The sequence below is a fragment of the Varanus komodoensis genome, unplaced genomic scaffold (assembly GCF_004798865.1).
Source record: "Varanus komodoensis strain SLA01 unplaced genomic scaffold, ASM479886v1 scaffold74, whole genome shotgun sequence".
Classification (NCBI taxonomy): domain Eukaryota; kingdom Metazoa; phylum Chordata; class Lepidosauria; order Squamata; family Varanidae; genus Varanus; species Varanus komodoensis.
In genome coordinates, this window is record NW_025336401.1 from 29,197 (window position 1) to 54,793 (window position 25,597).

General features: G+C 48.8%; 1 protein-coding gene across 2 annotated transcripts in view; it reads right to left on the reverse strand.

Moving 5' to 3' along the window:
• The window catches only part of LOC123034984 (gamma-aminobutyric acid receptor subunit beta-4), a 44,507-nt gene that overhangs the window by 8,862 nt on the left and 10,048 nt on the right, over positions 1 to 25,597 (reverse strand). For both annotated transcript variants that reach the window (XM_044452806.1, XM_044452805.1), the window contains exons 3-4: positions 24,281 to 24,348; positions 6,146 to 6,366 (exon numbers count right to left, since the gene is read on the reverse strand). In XM_044452806.1, coding sequence (XP_044308741.1) covers positions 6,146 to 6,366; positions 24,281 to 24,348 — 289 coding nt within the window. The remainder of the gene's footprint in view (positions 1 to 6,145; positions 6,367 to 24,280; positions 24,349 to 25,597) is intronic.

Below are 25,597 nucleotides of genomic sequence, written 5' to 3' on the forward strand. Positions count from 1 at the left end.
AGCACACCGAAAGGGGCCTGAGGTCAGTCTGCGGAGCCAGCCGCGCTCGGCAGCTGCCAGGTCATGCTGTGGCGGGGCTGTCCTGCGCAGCCTTGGGAGGCTGACCTGGCACGCAGCGCAGAGCCACGGCCACCTGCCCAGAGCCCTGGGGAGCACAGGAAGCACGGCAGCCGCATCCCCCGGCAGCATGGCCACCCCCTCAAGACGGCCTTTGCTGCGCTCGACCACACACACCACTCACTCCTCACTTGCCCACCCCATGGAATGGTGGCTGTTCCCGCATTCGCAGGACGCAAACACTGACGGGTGCGGTGAGTTGTCCGTAGCCTGGCAAGAAATGTGGTCCCCGCGTATGTTTCCATGGATGTGTATGCATGTGAGACTGGACCCCTGTGCTGCCTCCTGTTGCAGGGGTGTGTGCCAATCCGTGTGGCAGGGAAAGGGGGTCAGTGTCTCTGCAGACTTGCAGTAGGCATGCAAATATGCTTGATGAAACAGCGGGTTTTGCCACAGCTGTAGGATGAGGGATTTGCTTTTTCCGACCAAACAGCCAAACGCGGATCTGTAGGCTGAAAAACTGAGAAAACTGTCTTTTGTAGACATACAAGTGCAAAGGGCGCCACAGGGGCCTCCCTGATTGCCTGCATTGCAATGGGCTCACCTCTCTAGTTTGGCTTCTCTGCACGAGGGGAACAACTCCTGCACTGTGGGAACTAAAAACAACACCCCCCCCACTCCGGGCTGAGCTCATCTGCCTTTCTGTACATTCTAATAACCAGCGGCAAGGGGGAGCTGTGGTGGGGCTGCAGCCCAGCGGAACGGTGAGACAATGCCACTATTTAATTGTGCCGCAGGGCTTTTGTTCCAGTTGGCATGCTAAAAGCTGGCTGCGCCCAATCGAGGAGAAGCTGAGGAGAGGGCTGGAAAGCCTGGGCATCGCTCTCGAGGAGGAGGGCATCAGAAGAAAGCTCCGAAAACTGCCATGGCCAAGGGGTCATAAGTGAGCAAGGAACACCTGTGCAAAGAAGTCCTCCCTTCATGGGCGGGCGCTGCTGGAGGGAGGGAGGGAGGGAGGCGCTGATGGCAAGTAGGCGGCTGGGCGGTGAGCAGAGCACCTTGGCCCAGGGCCTCCGCGGAGCTGCAGGGGGTGCCGCACTGCTGAAGACATGCTGGTTTCCTCGGGGGCCGCCAGCGAGCAGAAGTGTCTGCGCCGCTCTCCAGCCCGGGTGCCCGAAATGGTGAGTCAGGCCTGCTGCCCCCTGGTCCTAGAAGGATCCCGTCCTCCACTCAGGCTCTGAACTACACCAGGGAAGAGCTTGCCTCCCGCCCGGCCGGGGTGTGCATTGGTGCAGGTGGCCTGCTGGGGAGAGGCAGCATCTCTCCTTCCCACAGTGCTCCACAAGGCATTCATCCAGCCACACACCCGAGGAGGCCAGCAGAACCAGGGACGTGCTGCTGTCCCTGCAGTACAGGGATTGCAAGGACGAAGGGGAGTGTGCATGGAAGTGGACGCTCAGGAAGGCGAAGGCAGGCTCATGGTGAGCTGGAGTGGAAGGGACCAGCCTGGGCGAGCCGCTGCCTCTTTAAGAATTGTGGCGTGCTAAATTTATCTTTCTGCTGTCTGTGACGATGGTTGTAGGAAGCCTTGAGGAGAGCCACTGCCGCTGCCTGGCATGCTATAAATAGAACTGAAGCGATGGCGGGAAACACACATGCACGCACGCACAAATACACACGCGCGCACACATCTGCAGAGGTAGAGAGGTTACCTTCCAAAGGAGGGGTGGGGAAAGGTGCTCAGTCCTGGGGGGAGGAAGCCCCAGAGCCATTTGCACAACTGCAGGCTCTAAGCACACCCTTTCCACGAGTGCAAAGCAATCCCAGCTTCCTCCTGCTTCTTCCCCTGGTATCAGGCAGCAGCAGCAGCAGGGAAATGGCAGCATCCTCCAGGGGCATTCCCAGCCCTCCGAAAGCTGCAGCTTCGCTTCACATGCCTGTGACTCAATCCACATGCCTCACACAACTTGTCTGTCTATGTTATTCTGCACCTGTGGGGCACGCCATCCACAACGGCATTCTCCCTCTTTCCCCTGAAGTGGAGAATGCGAAAATGCATCGCACAGCATTTTTCCAGCTCATCTGCAGGTCCCCACGGGCTGGAACTACCCTGGGGTGCCCATCCCGAATGCCTGCTGCACTCAGGGTTGCTGCAGCAGGAGAACCCGTCTTGCCGTTGCCCTCTGGCTTGCGCCAGGCCGGGCGCTGCTGCCACCTGCAAGCAAGAGCTCCTGGGGCAGCTGTTTGCTTGCTGCTAATACTGACGGGCTGGACTGCTTTTACACAGACGAGGCCTTTCCTCTTGGTTACCAGGAAGGCCAAACTGCAATGTGACCAACTCAAGCCAGTGTGGGCTGCGGGTCCATCCTAACCGACTGCTCTGGAAGTCAATGGCTCTCCCCGGGGGGAAAACGGTCCCCATTCTGGTTTTATATATTAATTGTGGGAATCCAGATATCATATGAGACAGAATGCAGTTGCTCAGAACACCACTAAAAGACTTTTAGTCACAAAGGGAGCCCAAGTATGGGCTATTGTTGCAGCATATAAATTGAAATAATAAATAAATGTCTTCGCCTAAATTAACAGCAGTGCAGCACACCCAGAGAAGCACAATGGGGTGGTTTAGAGTCTGGAAGGCGAGTCCTATGAGAAGCAGTTGACTGAGCTGGGTATATTTAGCCTGGAAAAGAGATGACCAAGAGGAAAGAGGGAAGCATTCTTCTGGAGGACAGGAACAGAATCAGTGACTGGAAGCTACAGGGAAGCAGACGTTGACTAAGCGATTAGTCCGAATAATGAGGACTAGTTGACACTGGTGTATCACACCTGCTCACTGATTTTGCAGCCCCTCCTGACCTTGCTGCTGCATTTCTCATGTGATTCTTTGCCAAGGTCAGAGATGCAGAAAAACAGAGATGCAGCTTTTCACGTCCACTTTCTTTGCAACATCACTGGGGGATGATCCTGCCTGGTTACAGGCTCAAAAGACAGCCCAGTTCCAGGGAAATTAAATGTGGGTTTGTTTTAAGCTTGCTTTTCTTTGATTACTGTATTTTCTACCCAAACCTTGCTAGATGAACCAAGGGTCTGACTAGGTTCCATTCCTCTGGAGTTTTTGATAATTGTCTTGCTTGGTTTCAGAAATCTGGTACAGCAATACCACATTAAATAAATATTAAGGGAGTCTGTAAAAGGATTTACACTTGTACTTCATTGCCCAAACACTACTTTCTCCTTGCTTCTCTGAAATACGGTCAGAATTGTTTAACTTTGCAAAGCTACACCCACAATTTCTATTTTACCAATCCATCTAGTAAAAAAGGAAAGAAAAAAGAAAAGAAAGAGAGAAAAGTCTTCAGCTTTACAAAGCAAGCAGACATTTTGGGGGCTGCATTTTTGTGTGCCCTGACTTCAGATTAAAAGGAACTTGTGACAAGGTGCAGAGGACAGATCCATACCAAAAGGCAGCCCTGTAGAGTCTGCATATTCAAATTCACATTGTGCAGATCTATAAAAATAAAACTGCTCCTTTCCAAAGCTCTCTTAATCACCAGGACTAGAAAAAAGGAAGAACATGGAAAACTGTGGAGGGAACTGCCAGCAGAATACCCAACCGCATCCCCAATTAATGGTCTTAGTGTCACATGGTATCTTAGAATCTAAAACTGAGGGCCCGCTCAAAGTGGTTGACATTCCCTTAGCTTTTGCAGTGCCACACCATCATGATACGCATTCAGTCCATTCTCCATTTCGCCGGAGGCATGATGGAAAAGTATGCAGGGAAGAGGCTCACAGGGGCACAGACTCATGGAATGGCAGAACTGGGAGGGGCCATCAGGTCCGATCCTGCTGCTACGGGACACCACATCACCGCACTCCACTCATGTGAGTGTCCAGACACTTTCTGCATGTCTACAGGGAGGGAGGGCCCACAATTCCCCAGGTAATGGGTTCCATGGTCATACTGCTTTGACACTGAGGAATTTTTTCAAGGTGTCTAATCTAAAACCAGTTTAACTTAAGTCTGTTATTCTGTGTCCTGCACTCTGGAATGGATGAGAAGAGATCTGGTTCTTCCACTTTGTGGGAGCCTTTTGAATGCTAAGCATATATCACCCCTCAGTTTTCTCTCCATGAGACTGAATATGCCTAGATCTCACAATCTTTTCTCATAGGGCTGTGCTTCCATTCCCCAAACCATCCTTGTTGCCCTCCTCCTTACCTTTTCTAGCTTGTTTGTGTCTTAATAAAATTTAGGTGCACAGAACAAGACACAATACTCCAGGTGAGGTCTGACTAGTGCTGAGCAACGTGGAACTAGCATTTCATGTGACGCTTCTGTTCATGCAGCCCAAAATAGGATATGCCCTTTTTGCAAATGCATCACATTGTTGGCTCACTTTTAACGTGTGGTCTACAACAACCCCAAGATCCTTCTCATTTGCAGTCTTGTTGAGCCAAGTGTAGCAGTGAATTTGGTTTCTTGTTCCTAAGTGGAGGACTCGGCATTTGTCCCTATTGAATTTCATTCTGTTGTTCTCTGTCCAGCGTTCAAACCTATTGAGTTCACCCTGTGTCTCATCTCTGTCTTCCAGGGTATTTGCTATTCCACCTAGCTTTGGGTCATCTGCAAATTTAATTATCTTCCCTTGTACTTCCTCATCTAAATCACCCTAACCCTAAAGCTGCAGCACCCACCTCAGAATGTGCTGTTGATAAGTACTCTTTGAGTCTGATTTTGCAGCCAATTGTGGATCTATCTAGTGGTTGCACTATCTAGCCTGCATTTTGCCAGTAGGGTAATCCGGATGTTGTAGGGCACTTTATCAAAGGCTTTGCTAAAGTTAGATTATGTCCACAGCGTTCTCACAGTACATTTGGAAGGTTACCCACCAAAAAATGAAATTAGATTCATCTGGCAAAATTTGTTCTTGAAAAGTCCATGTTGACTTTTAGTAATTACTGCATTGTGTTCAAGGTGCTTGCGGACTGTTTGTTTTATAATTTGTGCCAGAATTTTTCCAGGATTGATGTCAGACTAACTGATCTATAGTTTCCAGGTTCATCTTTTTCTCTTTCTTGTAGATTGGGACAACAGTAGCTTTTCTCCAGTCATCTGGCACTTCTCCTGTCTTCCATGAATTTTCAAAGCTTATTAATAGAGAGTGGTTCCAAGAATTCTTCTGTTAGCTCTTTCATGACTCTAGGGTGAAGTTCATCAGGTTCTGGAGATTTGAACTAATTTAGCTCAAGTAGCAGATCCTTAATCATTTGACTGTCAGTCTTGGGCTCCTTTTCTCTTCAGAATGGCTTGCCATGGGACTTTGTTTACATTACCTTGAAATGGCTAAACTTGGCTTTTTCGAGTCCAAGTGGGGCAACCTGTCTAGTTCAGTCCCTGTTCAGCCAGGGTTCATACAGTGATACATAAGACTTGCGGGAGGCTCTGCAGTCTATGGGTAGGACACATGCTTTTTATGGTGCAAGGTCCAGGTTCAATTTCTGGCAGCATCTTCAGTCAACCCCCCGTCTGAAAGTCTGCTTAGCCATCGGTACCCATCGATATTGCCATTCTTGGCTAGATGGACACATGATCAGGGTAGGTACAAGGCAGCTTTTATGTTCCCATCGCCATTACACGGACACGGAGGCTTTAGCTACAGGGCTTAAGAATCTGAACATTTTGAGGTTGTTATTGTGTCATGTAATAGCTCTAAAAGTAGCCAAAGACCTGCACTATAAAAATGCGAGAAGCTCTTTCTGCCTCCCATTCAGAGCTTGCAATCTTTCCACAGATTCACAAGATGAATCCCAAGAATCAAAGAGTCCTGTGTTATCGACAAGTGTGAGGCTTAATCTCTGCATGTGTACATGTTTGAAGGGAAGAACTAGGCAGTACAAAGCAAACCAATATCCTATGCACCTGACTTAAATTACCCCACCTGTGTGAATACAAGCCAGGTTTCTCATACAAAAATGGGGTGCGGTCATTCACAGTACATCAGAACCTGACACGAGAGATCCTGCAACAAAAACTGGAAGTTAAAGGCTGGTGGTCAGAAAGAGCATTCCGTTCCGAACTCACCTCAGTCCATACAGAACCGTCCCATCTGGGTGCAGACGGATCATCCTGTTCTTCACTGTCACCCCATGCAGGAAGGACTTCTTGTCATTCAAGAAGTAGGTGTCTGGGAGCCACAACTGATCAGCTACACGGTTATCCAGGGTGAGATTCAGAGGTAAGTCACTGTAGGCTAAGCGTTTGTCTCGCCAACTTTGCTGGAAATACATTGTGATGGTATAGTCCTGGAAGCACAAATGCAGTGCCCATTAAATTGCTGAAGAACGCCTCTCATCTACTCCTGTGTGGAGGACATTTTAGGCAATTGGTTCTCCTGGGGAGAAGTCCCAGAGGCAGTCCAAGGGGAGGGGGGTCCAGAAGAGCATCGCAAACCTCAAAAAGCAGCCACGGGGATGCTGCTGAGCAGCGCAGATGGCAGAGATGGGGGGTCCACTGCAACTGCTGGGACCACACAGCCATCCTCTCCTGGGTGCGCCTGCGGGGATTTGGCTGCTCATTGTTGGCCTCGATCCAGCACTCCGTGTGGCTGCTTGGTCCAAGAGCATTTGAAATGGTGGTCGTGAAGGGACTCAGTGCTATCTGACAGCAGATTATGCAGTGTGCAGTGATCCCCTGCCAGTCTGCTTGCCAATCTGCCATGAACACTGGGACAGGAGTTTTTAAGGTCAGCCTGGATGGCAGTACCAGTTTCCAACTGAAAAGGGTGCAACACCATCTCAAGAAACAACAAAAGTTTCATTCGATCATTTGGTATGTTTTCTATAGTTTGAGCAATTTATAAGAATCAGCAGGCATTGCTTTAGGCACCTAGGTCCCAAGCAAGGATCCCCAAGCTTTGTGGATCTGCAAGCACCTCTGAGAATTGAAGAGACCATCATGGGCACCACCAAGGCTTTTTTCAGTCATAGAGTGCACCGGAACAGCATTCCGGCACCTTTTTTCGACGGATTTTTCCACGTGATTTTGAATCGCCCTGTTGGGCATAGCAGGTTGGCGGCAAAATCATTAAAATGGTGTATGCGGGCTGCTTGTGTGTCCGCGCTGGTTGTGATGGCGCTGCTCGGCTTGTGACGCTGCTTGGCTTGTGAGTGGTCGTGTGGTTGCGTGCTGAGTGCTTACTGTGGGTGGCGACCATTATGTTTCATTACACAGTGTCGGTGTGTGTAGAGTGACTGGATACTTGCAAAAGGTAAATCATTTTTTTATTTTAAAAAAAGTTGGTGAATTGAAAATCTTTTTTTAATTTTTTGTGTAAAAGTGCAACCCCAAAATTAAATAAGGGAAAAAACACTAATTACTTCTCAAACACCCGTCCTGCTAATAAAAGATTACCCTAAAAAAACCTTAAATAAAAGATTAACAAGAGGTGAGTTCCGGCACTTTTTTTTTTTTACCAAAAAAGCACCGGGCACCACCAAAATATTTTTGCCATGGAGGGACTGCCAAACCCCAAAATGCGTAAGGATGGCCTAGTTGCAAACTGCACCCAGTGGCTACTTAGTGACAGTTGCACAGTCATTTGTGAATGTTCAGCTGGTTAAACAAGCAGCAGAGGACACAGGCACTTGCCACAAAATGAAGAGCAGGTAAACCACTTCCAAGTTGCTCCCCACAGACTTGGGTCCGCTCCAGAGGTCCTCTGTGTGTGGTCAACTAGGAAGTGACCAAGTTGCCATCTAGGCGGTGTGGGGATTTCCCAGTGGTGGCCCCATGCATGTGCAACTGTATTCCAGCTGAAAGCTACGGCTGTGTATGCACAGGCCCTTAAGGGATGCCTAAAACTAATTCATTTAACATTGTGTTCTCCTCAGAAGGACCTTCTGGGGTTGATGTTTGATATAGCTCTGCTTACCTGGAATTGTTTTGAAAGGGCTCCCGATAAAAGTGAAAGAAGCAAGTGCACCACGCAAGTGGGAGATGACTTTCTCTGCTTGCCTCTTGAGAGGCAGCCCAATCAACTCTGCATGTGCCAGTGCAGTGAAGCAAGTGTGCACTGGATGCAGAAATATGGACAGAAAGGAGTAACATGTGCCCAGATGTTGCAGGCCATTCACATGGAGGCTGCTCAGTCGAGACTACCGATCCCCTAACATTTGTAGTCACAGAACTACAGAACAGTCCTGTGTGTTCAGATGGGAGTCAAAATTAGAGAGCAGCAAATGAGACAAGGCCTCTTCATTGCTAATTCTTATCTGTCAAGCACTACAGCCTCTGGTTGCTTGGTATCTCTTCAGAAGAAGCCCAGGCAGTGAAAAAGGAACCTTCTTCGGTCCTTGAAAATTACCATTCTCCTCATCTCAGAATTGCACAGAGTACCAAGGTCCCATTAACACCCACCAGCCTAAACTCTGCAGCATATTAGCATACATCAGCATCTGTTTTGTTAGGGCAGAAATGGCAGAAGAAGACAAGAATGGGACCCTCTGGGAACAACCACTCACAGCCCTTTGTGCTGAGCAAGACAGAGCCACGCCAAGGACTCTCTGCAGTGTTGCCTCATAGTTCAAATGACTCTAACTTCGAACGTTCGAGTCATGATAAAATCGCTCCATAGTTCAAACAGTGCTTGAACGGTGAGCGAACTGAAAACAATGTGGTCGCAGCAAAAATGGCTGGCCTTTTGCACTCAAGTCGGGTAAAAAAAGCTTCAATAGCAATGAGTCTCCTACTGCAATTTTTAAAAATTTAAACATTCACCATATTTTTTGATCATACCTCAAACTTAATTCTTTTCAGAAGGCCATATTTGCTGTTTAAGTTTACCGAAATGGGTATTGCTCAGGGTCGGAGAAAGGATTAATTCCCTTTCCATTATTTCTAATGGGGAAAATTGCTTTGGACTTTGAACGATTCAGAGCTCAAATGGCCTCCTGAAATGAATTAAGTTCAAAGTATGAGGCGCCAGCATATATAGCAGTCTGAAAAAGGTTACCAAATATGGACCGGTTGGCACACGCCTGGTCCCTCACACATGATGTTTTGCTCTCTCCATTTGTGTTGAATTGACACATTTTTCATTCAAAGCTTCACACAATCAAAGGAATTAACTAATTTAGGCCAGACATGCACATGGTGGGCATGTCGTAAGCGGAGCTGGCTGGAGCTGGGGGTCAGACTAGATGGCCCGGGAGGACCCTTCTGACTGGCTCTGTTTCTCTGTTTCTATGTTTCATCAATCCAAATGTTTTGACAGGAATAAAATCTTCACTAAGAACAATTTGTGTGGTGGGAGGGTCAAGTCATCTCCCGATATTTAAGATGAACGGGAACTCAAGTACAAGGGCTCAGGGCAGTCCACAAAGCACATGACCGAGCATCAGCCAATGAGCCGTATTTGTTCAAACTGCCGATGAAGGCTCAAAACATGACGAGCTTTCTTACACGACTTATATTTTGCACCCCATGTTAAATTAGAATGTTTATGTGCATGCGGGGTGGAGGCAAGTTTTGCCAACATTCCTGTTCTGCCCTGTATGTGCATGGAAATGCTTTTCCTCCAGGAAGGAGCACTCAAACATTCAGTCTCTGCATTCAGGCATGTCTGTGTGCAGCTGCCATGGTGGGTCTGCAGCCTGGCATGGTGGCTCAGAGGGAGCATCCTTTGGTCTCCAGGATCAGGACCCCCTTCTGATCTTTGCCCTGTGAATCTCGCCTTCAGAGGCACATTGCTCAGCTGCTCTTGCAACATTCTGACCTGTATCTGAAGGGTACAAGTTAATTTGAGCAATAGGATATGTGTTTTCCTGGAGTTCTTCTCCTGTTGATTTGCAGGTAGGCCAGGTTTGTTTTAATTCACAGGTTTTAATTGCGCTACATGAGACTCTGGCCTAGGCCAGATAAGTCAACTCTTTCCCTCATACAAGGGTGGAGTTGGCGATTTTGGGCATGCAAACAGTTGCCTTGATTGGACCAAGATCTAATAGCCAGGGATAAAAGGTTATAGAAGGGGCTAGTCCATTACATCCATGTCATGCTATTGTACCTGATGGGTTATTGCAGGGATGTACAACTCAAGCCCTACTAAGGCCCACTTTACCTGCCATGGGACAAAGGAATGAGATCTGGACCTGGGAGATTCCAGCCACAAACACGGCTGAGCATGCAAGTGAGGGGGGAAACACCAAGTGGGAGAAAGGAGGAAATCTCATTCCAAAGGTTCCCTGTTGAGGGAATGAGAAGGCCCATTAGCAGGGCAGGAGGCATGGTGGCAAAGGCAACCAGGTCACATGCCCTCTGGGCCTGAGCCAGGTCATAGTTCCCCCACACTTCCATTCCAGGAAGTCCCAGCAAGAGAGATTTGTGCCGGAGGGACCCAAGAGGGGTGTCTTCTGCCTGCCCTCTTCAGAAGCTGTTCAGGTGCTAAAGTTCTGGAAGCCACCTCTCTTCGGGACTGCAGTCTTCAGTGGCGGAAAACTCTGTGCATTAGGTGGTGGGGGCATATGAGAAGCTGCAATGGTGCTACTCCGCTTGGCCAGCCATCTGCCTGAGCAAGACAGCAAAGCAGCATTAACTCTGCAGTGCGGTGAGTCAGGGATCCATGTGTGCCCACCTGTGTTTGTGACTGGGGACCACTGAAGTGAAAGAAGCATCTATGCTTCCATGATATGGCTGAGGGCAGCAGATTCACTCACGGAGGCAGATGCTGCAGTGCACTTCATGACAGATCCTGCTGGAGCTGCCTCAGCCTTTATGTGCCACAAATGGGGTGGGCAAAGTAATAACCCCCTGGGGTATTTGTCTTATGGGACGCTGCTGGCTAACAATGCTGCTTGGAGGTCTACTGGCAGAACTAAACTTCAGGGGTTGGGAACATTTTCTTAAAATGCAAACCACCAGCAGACAGAGGAATGGCAGGTGTGAAGTGGTGCATACTTTGTAAAACAGCCTCCCCACCACTGGTCACAAAGTGTCTGGCCAAACTGGGCAGCCTTAAGATGCATCTGGAAGATGCTCTGGTTCTGTTCATACAGTACATGTCCAGGGTAGAAGCTACATCCACGGAGTAGCAATCCTGCCCCACTCTAGGATCCTAGGAAAAGGAGGATGCAGGAGGGGCAGAATGGGATCCCAGGATGGTGGGGCAGCAAGAAGCAAGCCCCTGTCCCTTTCCCAGGCCCTTGTTTCCCACATTTTGGGAATGTTGCTCTATGGGAGCAACACAAGGGCCTCCTATATCCAAAAGGCCGTGTGTGCATTAGGTCTGTGTGTGAGCCGGGCTGTTGACACGTCTTAGGTCAGCGAATACCACAAAGTCATAGATTGTGAAGGTGTAAATCCATCTGTTTGTAGTCCCAAACCTGTCATTCAGTCTCACTGGATGATCCCAAGTGAGAGAAACAGATGGAAACATTACTGTATATTCACTCTCTCCACATTATACAGGGTTTTTAAAAACTCGGTTTTATGCTCTGTGTATCCCTTTTCCCCCCGAACCAAAAAGATCTTATCTTGTTGGACATTTTTGACAGGGGCTCCAGCCTCCCAGTCATTGTTATGGCCATTTCCTATTATTTTTGTGGCTCTACACTACAATTTTGGAGATGGGACAACCAGAATAGTATAACTGATTTAATGATATTTAATGATGTTATTTTTGCTCTGTCCTTTTCAGCCCCTTTCTTAATATTTCGGTGCATGTTGGGCTAGTGACTGTTGGCTAACAGCATAATTTACAAGGCCAGACTTGTGTCTTCATTTGATCTGCTGGCCATATTAATTCACATCATGAGCCTGCCAACTGGCCTGCCTGTCTCATTTTGCACATGTGGCACCCTGGATGTGGGAATTATGTCCGTAATGTGCACTATAATTAGGATTTCTTCCTGGGGACTAGCTGCTCGGGGTGTGCAAGTGTGGGTGAGCTCCAGGCCTGGGGCTCAGCCATTCCTGGGAGGGCTGCCATGGGCAGAGCTGAACTCAGAATAGGCTGAAGTACCCCCACACCCCGCTCCCTCTCAGATTGGGTTTTGTGGCCTAGTCCTCCATGATCTCACTAGATTCTCTCCTGCCACTTTTGCCTTTTCAGTTGCTTAGCAACTCAGCATCCGTTTGGAATACCAAGCACTCCACACACATCTCCTCTTCCATGCACTTGGTTCTCCAGTGGCTTAAGAACAGGTGTGTGGGTATGTAGAACAGGACTAAATATTTGGGAGTGTCTTGTTCCAGCAGAGCTGCTCAGTGATCTTTAAGCTGCCATCCTGTCCGTAAGAGATGGGCATGCATGCCTTCCCTTCTTTATTTCCTCCAACAGTGAAACAGTAAAATATCACCCCCATCCTCCACTGCCCTTACAGATGCACCATGGATTGCAAATCCATCTATTCTGGTTTCTCAGGAGAGCTGAGCTGGATTCTAGCACAAGCTTCAGGTGATACACATATTTTCCCATCTTTCCTTGATTCTTGTGTGAGGTGTTGGATATGAAAGAGCTTCCCAGTTCACATCCAATCTGGTGTCAGTGTTACTGAAAGCAGAAGTACCAGTATCAATATGGATGTTATAAATTTGATTAAAGTGAAACCCAAACCCAATTTTACCCAAATTCAGCACTGTAGAATTTTCAAAAAGTCTGAAACAAAGTCTGACTTGAGGAGGTTTGCACTCACATTCAAAAAACAGAAGTGCAGTAGAATTCTCCTTTCATTTTAAGAGTGCGTGATGCTACATGAAGGACAAATGTGAAGGAGGAAACTGTACTGTAGTCCTCCCCAAAGGAGGTCATCAGGAAAGGCAGGGCCCTGATGCTAGCTAGATGATTGCAATGCCCTCTATATGAGGCTGCCCTGCAGGACTGTTCATCATCTGCAACTTGTTGAAAATGTGGCAGCCACATTAATAACTGGGACCAGAAGGTCTGGACATGGAACACCAATTCTGGCCTGTTTGCATTAGATACCTGTATGCTTCTGAGCCTAATTAAGAGTGCTGGTTTTAACCTATAAAGCTCCATAGTGCCGTTGGGCCTGCAGAACCGAATGGGTTGCCTCTCCCAACCTTAATCCACCCAGGCACTACAGTCGTCTGCATCTGAAGTCGTCTTCTGCCTGCTACCTGCAACAGAGGGCCAGAAGAAGGAGCGCCTTCTGACTGGCAGCTCCAGTTATGGGATGATCTCCCCGTTGAGGCCTGCCTGGCATCAACTTGGTCATCTTTTTGGTGCCAGCTTAAGACTGTCATTTGTTCCCAGGCATTGAAAGGCGCTTAATGGGATATGTCAGCTGTTGTCACAGGTCTAGTTCTTACTGATTTTTTTAGGTGTTTAGACAGTTTTCAATTTTAGATATTATACAGGGTTAGGGGATTGTATACAGTATTTTATTGCATGTGTATTTTCTTGTATCCATTTTTACTATTTTGTATTATGGTGAACCACTCAGAAAGCTTCAGGTATTGGGTTGTGTGGAAATGAAAACAGCAACTATTGCTACCACTGCTACACTTCCTCCAGCATCTGCCTAGAACCAGCAAGGCACTGGAATCCAGAAGTGGGAAGTATCCAGCTAAGACAGAGATAAAGTCTGGATAGAGTCCAAAATGCTCTGCAGTTCCTTGTCTGGCACCATGGAAAGGAGCACATTCCTGCACAGGCTGAAGAACGGCTTGAGGCACGATGGAGACCACAGCAGGCATGGACCTGTGCAGCAATATCACATGATTGCCATTTACTGTAGCGGAGGAGAGCGTATATCTTGAATGCGCATGTGCAAAACATCGCAGCCTTTTGGCCCTGTGCAGACTGGGTCACTTGCTTCTCTGCAATAGGTGTACGGGCTGGCCTTGCACAATGCTGCCTGCACCTTTTCCCGCAAGTCAGACCAGTTCTGATCCCCTTAGAAGGCATAATTTCATGCAATTTTGTGAAAAACTGTTGTTTTTAAACTTATTGACACATCCTCTCCTATTTTCTGGGATTTGACAGATCAGATCTACTAATATGGAAATATTATGCTGCATATTTCAAAAGAAAGACATTATATTGAGATGTCTCCTCCTATAATTTTTTGAAGGATTATGGGATTGAAGCCTATTTCATGGTTATACATTTAATTGTTTGTTTATTCATTCATCAAAAATATTTATTTGCTACGTTATGGGGCAGAGTTCTTGGAAGATAGCATACTTAATAAAAACTGTGGTGTTTTAAAAAAGCAACTTCAACACTTTATGGATGAAGGATGTAAAATTTACAGCTAGTCAAGCATTGAGAGAAAACTGGTATAAGATGTTTTTCAGTGGTACATTACTCCAAAAGATATAGAGAAAATGGACAGGAATTATATAGGGAAGTGGAAATGTTAAGAAACGGACAGACCTTTTTACCATAAGTGGTGGTCATGGAATGTAATTTTTAAAATTTGGAAAGAAATACATGGAGAAACACAGAAGAAATTGAAAACTGATTTTCTCATGAATGCTAAGACTATATTGCTGAGCATTGTTCCAGAAAATCTGCCAGGAGACATGGTAGAGTTATTTAAATACATGATAACTGTGGCTAGAGTTTCAATTACTTCAAAAGGGAAAGCAGAAAACTCAACCACTGAAGACTAGAAAAACAAGTTACTTGACTATGCAAATGGCAAAATAGAAACCCAGCTAAAGAATATAATAAGTGGAAATTGCACTATGCACAGCTTACTTTACATTGGAGATATTAACTATATATAGTGGAATCTTTGAAAATACAGTCAAAAGACTTAGGCTTTATTGTTATAGTAAGTTGAATTAAGATGAATAGAGTTATTTAAGTGCATGATCATTGTGGCTAGAGTTAAAATTGCCTTAAAATGGTAAGCTGAAGGAAATTCAATTATAGAAGATTGGAAAAATAAGTTAGTGAATAAGCAGTAATGGTAAGACTAACTCTGTAAAAAGAGAACCATCCAATGAAATTAATGATAAGTGTAAAGGGAATGGAATAGTTGGGAAAAGTGTTGGAGACTGATGTTTGTATTGAGGCTTTGTTGAATAACAGCAATTTAGTAGAAATTCCAGTGAATTTTAGATAAGTTCTAAAGAGTAGAGAGGATAATGATTGCTGACTTTCAGCGATTTTTTAAAAAGATGTTTTAATTTTTTTTGTACTTGATCATCTGTGCATATTTGTTCACAATCCCTTGGTGTTTTTTTTACTATATTTTCTTTATTGTTTTATTTTTATTTTACAAACTGTACTATCATTAAAAAGATTAATTAAAATTGGGGGAAAGAAGCAATAGTGGGAGAAGTGCATTGTTCATGTTAATCAGCCGCTGTACAAAACCAACCTTGATAAATGTCCCCATGATCTTCCCTGAGTACCTTCCTGGCCATTCACAGCTGCTAAGCTCAGCGGAGCACGTGGTGGCCCGGTTTGGCCGTCCTCAGACTCTGGAGGGGTGGATAAGTAAGTGACGTGTGGGGGGTCAGAGTGCCGGGCTGGGACTCAGGCGATCCGGGTTCTATCCCTGCTCATCCATGGAGCTTCACTGCGTGACTTGGGCCAGTCACAGACTCTCAGCCCAACCTACCTTACAGGATTATTGTAGGGATAAGATTGAGAGCAGGAGGGGTAGAATAACGTAAGCCGCTGTGAACTCCTTGAAAGGAAAAATGGCTGGATAGAAATGTGTTGTATTGTATTGTATTGTATCTAAAAATTGTGGCTTGCATGAAGAAACTACAGCTAAATCCCTTCTCTCACCAAAATCTTGTGTGTGTGTATAAAACAGTCATGCTGAATTCTGTGGGCTCCGCTATTGCAGTGGCAGCTTTCTTTATACTTTCCTTGTGAAAAGATATTTGCTTTACCTTGTTGGACAAAACTGCTTCTTTTTCAAATACATTTCTAGGGGTTTTGCAATAGCAAGCACATGTGCTATCACGCTCAATCCAGGCAGACTTGCCAAAGCAAAGACTTGCCTGTGGACTCAAAGCGCGGCCGGCGGCACGGAGAAGCAGCGCCCGGACAGGAAACACCTACCCCGCGCTGCAGGAAGAACCATCGCGCTCCAGCACCTGCACGCTGCCCCCCCGCTCGGCAGGAAGGAAGGAAGGACCTTCGCGCACAAACAGCTGCACGCTGCCGCGCCGCACCACCGACGGAGGCCAGTACCACCGGCCAGCACGCAGGTCCGGTTCGGGTTGCCCTGCCCGCCCGCACAGGTGAGCGCATGCGGGACCGGGCGGGGCTTTGGAAGCGCCCTGTGGACTCAAAGCGCGGCTGGCGGCCGAAGGGCGGTCGCCGCCGTTTGGGAGCCGTTTGGGGGCCGAGCGGGGGGCTGGGCTGGCCAGGGGCTTTGGTTGAAATTGACCCGCCTGCCGCTGTATATTAGGGAAGGGGGATTTTTTTTTCTCTCCCCTCTCTTTCTTCTCTTCTCTTCTTTAACTGCTTTATAGTTTTATCCTTTTTAATCTGTTTTTATGGAGTTGTCCCGGGCCATGTCGACGTTCATGTTTCCTGGGGAGCGCACGGGCGCTGCCATTGGCGTGGTCATGGGCAATGGACGTAACAGCAGTGGGGGCTGAACGTGTCCGCGTAGAAGAAGAGGGGACAGATGGCTGACACCTGTCCCTCTTTCTGGTTCTTCCCCCACCCAGAGGGTGCCAGGTAGCCTTGTCAACCACCCCTCGGGTCTGACGGTACTGCTGCTCAATGTCAGGTCGGTCAATAATAAATCTTCCCTCATCCATGACTTGATTGTGGATGAGGGGGCCGACCTGGCTTGCATAACGGAGACCTGGGTGGGGGGGGGGATGTTGCCCTCTCTCAACTGTGCCCGCCTGGGTATCTGGTTCAGCACTGTTGATGCCCAGAGGGGAGGGGAGGGTGGGTCGCATTGGTTTACCGAGCCTCCGTCTCTCTCACGGGACTTCCGTTCCCTTCAAGGCCAGGGCTGGAGTGCCTCTACTTGGTGTTGGGCGAACGAGACAGATTGGGGATTCTGTTGGTGTACCGTGCACCCTTCTGCCCAACAGTCTCCCTATCTGAGCTGACGGAGACCGTCTCAGTCCTGGTGTTGAGGACCCCCACGATGTTGGTCCAGGGGGACTTCAATCTCCATGCTGAGTCTGGTCTAACCGGGGCGGCTCAGGACTTCATGGCCTCCATGACGGCCATGGGGCTGTCTCAACATGTCTCCAGCCCGACCCATGAATGTGGACACACGCTGGACCTGGTTTTCTTGACGGGGCAGGAAGAGGGTGACCTGAGGGTGAGAAATTTATGTTTGACTCCCCTGTCATGGTCAGATCACTTCCTGGTGAGGTTTGTGCTCGAGAGCGACCTCTCCCTCTGTAAGGGTGCGGATCCGATTGTGTGGGTGCACCCCCGGAGCCGGATGGATCCGGATGGATTCCTGAAGGCCCTGGGGGAGTTTCCGGCTGACAAGACTGGTGCTCCTGTCAAGGCTTTGGTCGAACTGTGGAACAGGGAGATGACCAGGGCTGTGGACACGATCGCTCCTAAGCGTCCTCTCCCACCGGGCAGAGCCCGCTCTTCCCCTTGGTATACACCTGAATTGCGAGCGATGAAGCAGGTTGGGAGACGGCTAGAGCGTAGGTGGAGGAAATCACGGGATGAATCTGACCGAACACACTTGAAAGCCCACTATCAGGCCTATACTGTGGCGGTGAAGGCGGCGAAAAAGAAGTTTTTTTCCGATTCCATTGCCTCCTCACAATGCCATCCGGCGGAGCTTTTTCGAGTGGTGCAAGGCCTGGTTTGCCCGGGTCCCAAGGAAGATCTGGTTCCACCCTCAAAGGCCCACTGTGACGACTTTGCCAGACATTTCAGGGAGAAAATCGCTCAGATTCGTCACGAGCTGGACTCCACTAATGAATCAGAGGTTTCTGGGGAGACGCCAATGCGGCCGTTTGGTCCAGAATTATTGGATGAATTTCAGTTATTGCGGCCCGATGATGTGGACAAGGTGCTTGGACGGGTACGTCCCACCACTTGCCTTTTGGACCCTTGCCCGTCTTGGTTATTAAATAATTCCAAGCACGGGATTGGGACCTGGATCTTGGAAGTGGTTAACGCTTCTCTGAGGGAGGGTCGGGTGCCTGCCCCATTAAAGGAGGCGGTAGTCCATCCGGTCCTGAAGAAAGCATCACTGGATCCAGAGATGGCCACTAACTATAGACCAGTGGCCAACATCCCGTTTCTGGGCAAGGTGTTAGAGCGGGTGGTGGTGGGACAACTCCAAGCACTCTTGGATGAAACTCATTATCTGGACCCATTTCAGTCCGGCTTCAGACCCGGGTACGGTACTGAATCTGCCTTGGTCACCCTGTACGATGACCTGTGCAGGGAGAAGGACAGGGGGAGTGCGTCCCTGTTGGTTCTTCTGGACCTCTCAGCGGCTTTCAATACCATCGACCATGGTATCCTTCTGGATAGGCTAGCGGGATTGGGAGTCAGAGGCACTGCTTTGCAGTGGTTCCGCTCCTATCTCAACAGCCGATCCCGGAAGGTGGTGCTGGGGGACTATGGCTCTGCGCCATGGCAGCTTTGCCATGGAGTACCACAGGGCTCCATTTTGTCCCCTTTGCTGTTTAACATCTATATGAAACCGCTGGGAGAGGTCATCAGGAGGTGTGGGCTACGGAATCATCAGTACGCTGATGATACCCAGCTCTACCTCTCATTTTCCACTAATCCAGGTGAGGCAGTGGCTGTGCTGAACCAGTGCTTGGCCGAGGTTATGGGTTGGATGAGAGCCAATAAACTGAAGCTCAATCCAGACAAGACGGAGGTCCTGTTGGTTGGCGGATCGGGCTTCGGAGAGGGTGGATTTGACCTGGCCCTGAATGGGGTTGCACTCCCTCTTAGGGACAAGGTCCACAGCTTAGGAGTACTCCTCGACCCGGAGCTTTCATTGGAAGCTCAGGTGACAGCGGTGGCGAGGAGCGCTTTCCTTCAGCTTCGGCTGATTAATCAGCTGCGCCCCTACCTGGAGTACGACTGCCTGGCGACGGTGACACACGCGCTGGTGACTTCCCGCCTTGACTTCTGTAATGCGCTTTACGTGGGGCTTCCCTTGAAGACGGTCCGGATACTTCAGTTGGTTCAAAATAGAGCTGCCAGGTTGCTGACGGGGACGGGGCGTTATGTTCACATGACTCCAGTCCTCCGACAGCTTCACTGGCTTCCCATTGAAGTCCGGGCCCAATTCAAGGTGTTGGTTATGACCTATAAAGCCCTAAACGGCTTGGGACCTGGTTACCTGAAGGAGCACTTACATCCATATATGCCTGACCTCCCCTTGAGATCTGCGGGAGAGGCCCTTCTCCGGGAACCCTCCGTGAAAGAAATTAGGCGGGTAGGTACTCGGAGGAGGGCTTTTTCTGCAGTGGCACCCAATCTATGGAATGTGCTCCCCAGAGAGGTCCGCCTGGCGCCGTCGTTATTTGTTTTTCGGCACCAGGTAAAGACCTTTTTATTTAAACGTCATTTTAATTGTTAACAATATTCACTTATTCATCTGGCCAGGGCGACTTCTTTCCTTTCCTTTCCTTTCCTTCTTTTCTTTTCTAACTTTTCTTTTCTAACTTCTTTTATATCGTTTATATATTATTTATTTATTTTATATTATTAATTTTAATTTTATATTGTTATTTTTGTATTGTATTGTATTTTATTGTGTTGTAAGCCGCCCCGAGGCTTCGGCAAGGGGTGGCATAGAAATGTTCTAATAAATAATAATAATAATAATAATAATAATAATAATAATGCGAGTGCTGCTCTCTAGCCATCCCCTGAAGGGTCCTGTACACACGAAGAGTCAGGTTTGTGCTCTCTAGATAATCAAAGGGTTGCAGTGTTGAGGGCATGTGTCCAGCTCAAGCAGAAGCATCTGTCTTTGTTCAGCCAATAATTCAGGTGTGCTTCATTCAGGCTGCTTCAGATCTCCTTCCTGCCCTACTGGCTAACCTTGGCATAACTTTTTTTCTGAAGCATCTCAAAATCCATACTAAGGCCACTGGATCTTAGGTAGCTCCCACCAGGACAACCATTATGTCTTTGCCTCAGCACATGCATTAAGACATACATGTGGCTTGGTTTTCTCTAGTGGGCAAGAATTGTGTGGAAGTGAGGAATATTGCTGATGTTTAGATTTATACCACCCCTGGCCAGAAGTCCTGCTGAAATGGTTCTGGAGGAATTGGGAGACTGTCACTTTGTACATGGCCCTTGTGCCATAGAGTTCTATGGGGCTCTATTCTGTCCCCTTGCTCTCGACATCTACATGAAACTGCTGGGAGAGGCCATCCAGAGGTTTGGCCTGAAGCGTCACCCGTATGCAGATGACCCTCATCTCTACCTCTTGTTTTCAGGCAATCCAGGTGAAGCAGTGACAGTCCTTAACCAGTGCCTGGACTTGGTGATGGTCTGGAGGAGGACTTATATGTGAAGCTCAGGCCAGACAAGATGGAGGTGCTGCTGGTGGGCAGTCTGTTCCTCCAATGGGGAAATTTTCACTCTGTCTTCGATGGGGTTGTGCTCCTGTGTCTACAAACTTGTAAATATGAGGTGTCTTTTTAGAGGCAAGCCTTCCGTGCGGCTGCCCTTCCCTCGCTGACTTCCAGCAAGCCACGCAAGTGTGGCATTTGGGTGGCTGGTGAATAAGTTCTTTCCTCTTTGCCACAGTTGACTGAGAAGAACCTTCACGCCTGGAGGGAAATGCAGCTCCTACCTGAATCCTAAAGGGAACTTATCTGATGAAGGATTAATTATCAGGATCTGGGTATCAGTGCAAACTCATCTGTTGTCATGGCAACTCAGCTCTAACATATACTTTTGATGAAGGCATGAAGGGTTTGCACCTCCGTACAGCAAATGGGCAATGCCCTCATTCTTCTTGCATGTTTTCTCTGTGCCCGGCGACCAGGTACATCCTGTGACACAAAATTACTTAATATCTTCACCCCAGACTAGAAGCAAGCCTGCTACAAATGCTTTAGTGCAGGATTTTAACATGACTTTTTAATTTCAGTTAGTTCTTTGGCTAACGATGGTGGTAGGGGAGTGAAAAGGGGAGGGGGTGAAGGAGTAGGACCTCTTCAGATGGTGATAGTAGCCAACAAAATGACTGGGAAGACTCAGAGCAAGTGAGGGCAAAGTGATGCATGTTGGGGGGAAATTCCCAAAATAACTCAAAATTCAACTCAAAATTCATGAAGTTGGCCCAGTAATTCAAATAGGATTTGTTTTATGGAATTCTTCCTTCCCAAACTTGGTTTCTCCAAATCATTTCATCAATTCTTCAGTATATTTCCTTGGAAACACGATGTGGATTACTTCCACTTGGACCTGCATAGGATTGCATCTTTAATCTCCGATTCCTGACCTTTCTTTAAGCAAGATGTATGTTTGTCGAATTATATATTTCTTCAAACATTAAACAAACCCTCGTAGTTAAAGCTAGGGTTGCATGGAATGGGGTGCCTGCCTCTTTGACCCCTTCTCTTCCACCTACTAAACACAAGTGCACACCACACATGGCAAACAGACCACGCTTTGCTCCTGCAGCTCAAGCACAAGCCCTGTGGCCGGTGTCTGCAGAGCAATTGCCCACAGCCTCAGGATCAGAGGAATCCTTGAAAGGCAAATGCCTTCAAGCAGAAGACAATAGGAAACGATCAGAAGTGGCCATCTGTGAGCCGGAGCTGGTTTAAAGGAGCAGATACTCAGAGCTCTTAATGAAATGCGTAGTACTCCTTGTTGGGAGGCAGTGACTGGATCGGTTGAATCCCCTGCTGGAAGCAACTCTCCCCAAGCCCAGGTTTCTTTTTAGCTCTGCTCTGAGGTCAGTAGGAATGGGGAGGAATGCATACAGCTGTGCTACTCAACTACAGAAACCTCGCTTTTCTGGTCTTGGCTTTTTTGCTCCAAAACAGGTTTTCGGGGTGCCCCTTTGGAGCTAGGGGCCTTGTGATGCCTCTGTTACTACACTGAGAACAAAAAACTTCAAGCCAATACCTAGCATTTGAGAAATCTTTCTACCAATCAACAAACAATTCCAGCTCTCTGCAATCTCAAAAACACGCCCTTTCCCTCACTGCCAAATTTAAACTGAAAGACATTCCCTTTTAGCCCCCAGTCCAACAACTGGAATTTGATGTCATGTCTGGGTGGCAGGGGGTGCTGGATTTTGCATTGAAACCACCGTTCCGGCCACCCCCATAGGCTACTGCAGCTTTATGTGAACTGAACAGAAGGGAAGCTGCCACGGGCAGGGTGGGTTCTCCCCTTCCCCTCGTTCCCACTCCCACTTCACCCTCTCTTATTGGCAGCATAGACAGCAATGCCCAGGAGATGGAGAGCCTTACCCAGTGTCGGAGGGATGTCTGACTGAGCAAGATGATCAATACAGCCTCAAACACACACATGCAAGAGGATCGATTCTAGTCCCTTGGAGATCAAAGGCTTAATAGCAGCAAATCCCGGGGCCAGAATGAATGGAGCACATACTTCCTGGACACCACTGCACAAGGGACAGACAGGTGGGCTGGGCCCAAGGCCACCGGGGGCAGTGTGGCATCCGGGGGATGAAGTGAGGCCCCGAGCGAGCATTCTGCTCCCCATGCAGCCAGGGGCCGGAGAGGTGACTTGGGGCCAGCCAGTACTTTCAGCCCAACCCACCTTACTGGGGGTTTTCTGTGAGGAGCAGATTGAGAGAAGGAGAAGCATTATGAAAACTGTCTTGAGTTCCTTGAAGAGGGAAATGGATGGGAGATACCATATTTTTCGCTCTATAAGACACACCTGACCATAAGACGCACCTAGTTTTTAGAGGAGGGATCCATGGAAAGCTTCCTGATAATCACAGGCACATTCCCCATCACTTCCCCATGGGCTTCATTAAAAGACGGGTTGCCATTTGAAAACACACGCTGACCTGTGATTAACAGCTCTCACCTGTTAGGGGGGCAGAGCAGGGCGCGCCGAGCATGTGCCGGCCAGGAGTGGTGCAGCCGGGCCGGCAGCGTGCTGGCGGTGGTCTTCCGGGCGGTGCGGCGGCAGGTCTTCCCGGGCAGTGGGGGTGAGCAGTCCGTCTCTCCGTGCGGCCGGTGGGTTAAAGCCCGTGGCTCCTCCTCCTCCGCACCGCTCCCCCTGAGCGGCACAGCTCTCACCTGCGCCGGAGGTGGGGGGGCAGAGCAGGGCGCGCCGAGTGCATGCCGGCCAGGTGGTGCCACATGGTGCAGCCGGGCCGGCAGCGGTCTTCCGGGCGGCGTGGCGGCGGCAGGTCTTCCCGGGCGGTGGGGGTGAGCACTCCGCCTCTCCGTGCAGCCGGCGGGTTAAAGCCCGTGGCTCCTCCTCCTCCACGGCATCCTCTTCCATGGCAGGTCTTCCCGGGCAGTAGGGGTGAGCAGTCCATCTCTCTGTGTGGCCGGTGAGTTAAAGCCCGCAGCTCCTCCTCCTCCGCACCACTCCCCCTGAGCGGCACAGCTCTCACCTGTGCTGGGGGGGTGTGTGGAGCAGCGTGCGCCGAGCGCATGCCGGCCAGGTGGTGCCACGTGGTGCAGGCGGGCCGGCAGCATCCCGGGCATTGGGCACACACACATTTGCTCTGTAAGACGCACAGACATTTCCCCTTACTTTTGAGGGGGAAAAATGTGCATCTTATAGAGTGAAAAATACCGTAGGTAGGTAGGTAGGTAGATATCAGCTCCCTCCAGCTGGGTTTCATCAGCACCAAAGCAACAGAGGGAGGTTGGAGGATGCCTAGGAGGGACCTGAGCAAGCACGGAATTCCTTGTTGGCAAGAGGTGAATTTAACCCAAAGTCCAGGCAGACATTTCAGTGGCCTTCCAGGGCCTTCCCGCTGCGGTATGTAACCCCCCCACTGCCCCCAGAGGAACCATACAGCGCTTGAAAAACTCCTACAGTGGAAAGCCCATGGAAAGCGATGGGAGCAGGCTGAGCGTGATCTTGCCTGCACTTCTTGTAGCAGGCTAACAAAAGGCTGCTGCGCCTGCACCTGGAGGGCGTGTGCAGTGCACCTTGGTCACCCCTCCAGGCTGGGCTAGCGAAGAGACTCATTCGGAGCAGTCCGTCTGCTCTGCACAGGGTGCCGGGGCAGCATCATTTGGAACTAGCAGTGCACAAACTCTAGTTGTAGGCAACCATTACTTCACACATTCGGTACTTACCATGTTGACCTCTGAAATCTGATCAATGCTTGAAATATGGATGCTCATCCCAACCGTGACAGGGTTGCCTGCAACATAAGAGGGCAGGGACAAGAAGTGGGTGTCAGGGGCAAGCATACTGGGAAGTGAGGTTTCCCACAAGGAGATAATCTAGCATTCCAGCCAGTTTGCTAACCCAAATATTATTTATTTACTTACTTACAACTTTTGTACCCTGTCCTATACATAAAAGTCTCAGGACGGTCCAACAGCAAAGGCACAGCATAATATCTATGCTAAAATGGGAAAATAAAAAGGAAGTGGGAGACTTTATCCAATGCTCTGCTGCTATCAGGATATGGCATGCTTCCATATACAGCTTTCATAAAGTCCGCTACATGAGTAGCTGGAGCAAGAAAAAGAAGACTGATCACCTGCCAGGAAAGACTCTTAGCAGCGCCATGAAGATGTCCACTTATCCCTGCATGGGCATCAGGTTGCTCACAGATACACTCCTTTTTCATCTGATCTAGTATTTTCCTTGCCATTGACTACCCTGTAGTTTTCCAAATCCTTCCCCACCCCCACTTCTGAGGACGGGGCAGCATCGGCCTTCCGCAGTCGTGTTGGGCCTGGCCTGTTTTCCACGTGAATTCCTGGAGCGTGCGTGTGTGCGTGGGGAGGGGGAGGAAATGCCCCCCTCCCAGGGAGAGTTTGGCTAGGAATGCTTTGCATGGAGGGTCCTCCAAGGAGCTTGTGGAGTGGCAGCTGACTAATAGCTGTCCTATATGAATGGTCGCTATCTAGCCCAGCAAACTGGGCACACACAGCCTAATTTATGACACAAGCCTACACATGCCTGTTCGGGAGAAAGTTGAATGAAGCTTGTTCCCAGCTCAGGGGGAATGTCTTCCTCAGTGGAAACACCTTGCTGTCTTAGTGACTTTACCCAAAATGCTTCATTGCAGAGTTGGTTTGTGGCATCATCATACGGTCATGGGAATGTTTGTAAACACATAGAGCCTAAGAACTTTTGACATTTCATATTTATCAGAAGGAACATGTAGGTATCTCTCTCCATTTTTGAAATGTGAATGAAGAACTTGTTCTTTGAATGCAGCCTTTCTTCACAGTTCTGCCTTGGTGCATGCAAAGCCTGGTTTGGCTCAGACTTTGAACCAGGAGATGTTCTGCAGAAATGGCATTTGACAGGAAAGAATCCTCTCCCTAACGAATGAGGCCCTTTCCGTACGAAGTGGCGAGCAGGGAGAGTCCCCCCCACCCACATTCCTAGCGACCTCCCAATCCTCCTTCCAGAAAGTGCCTCTCTCCAGCACA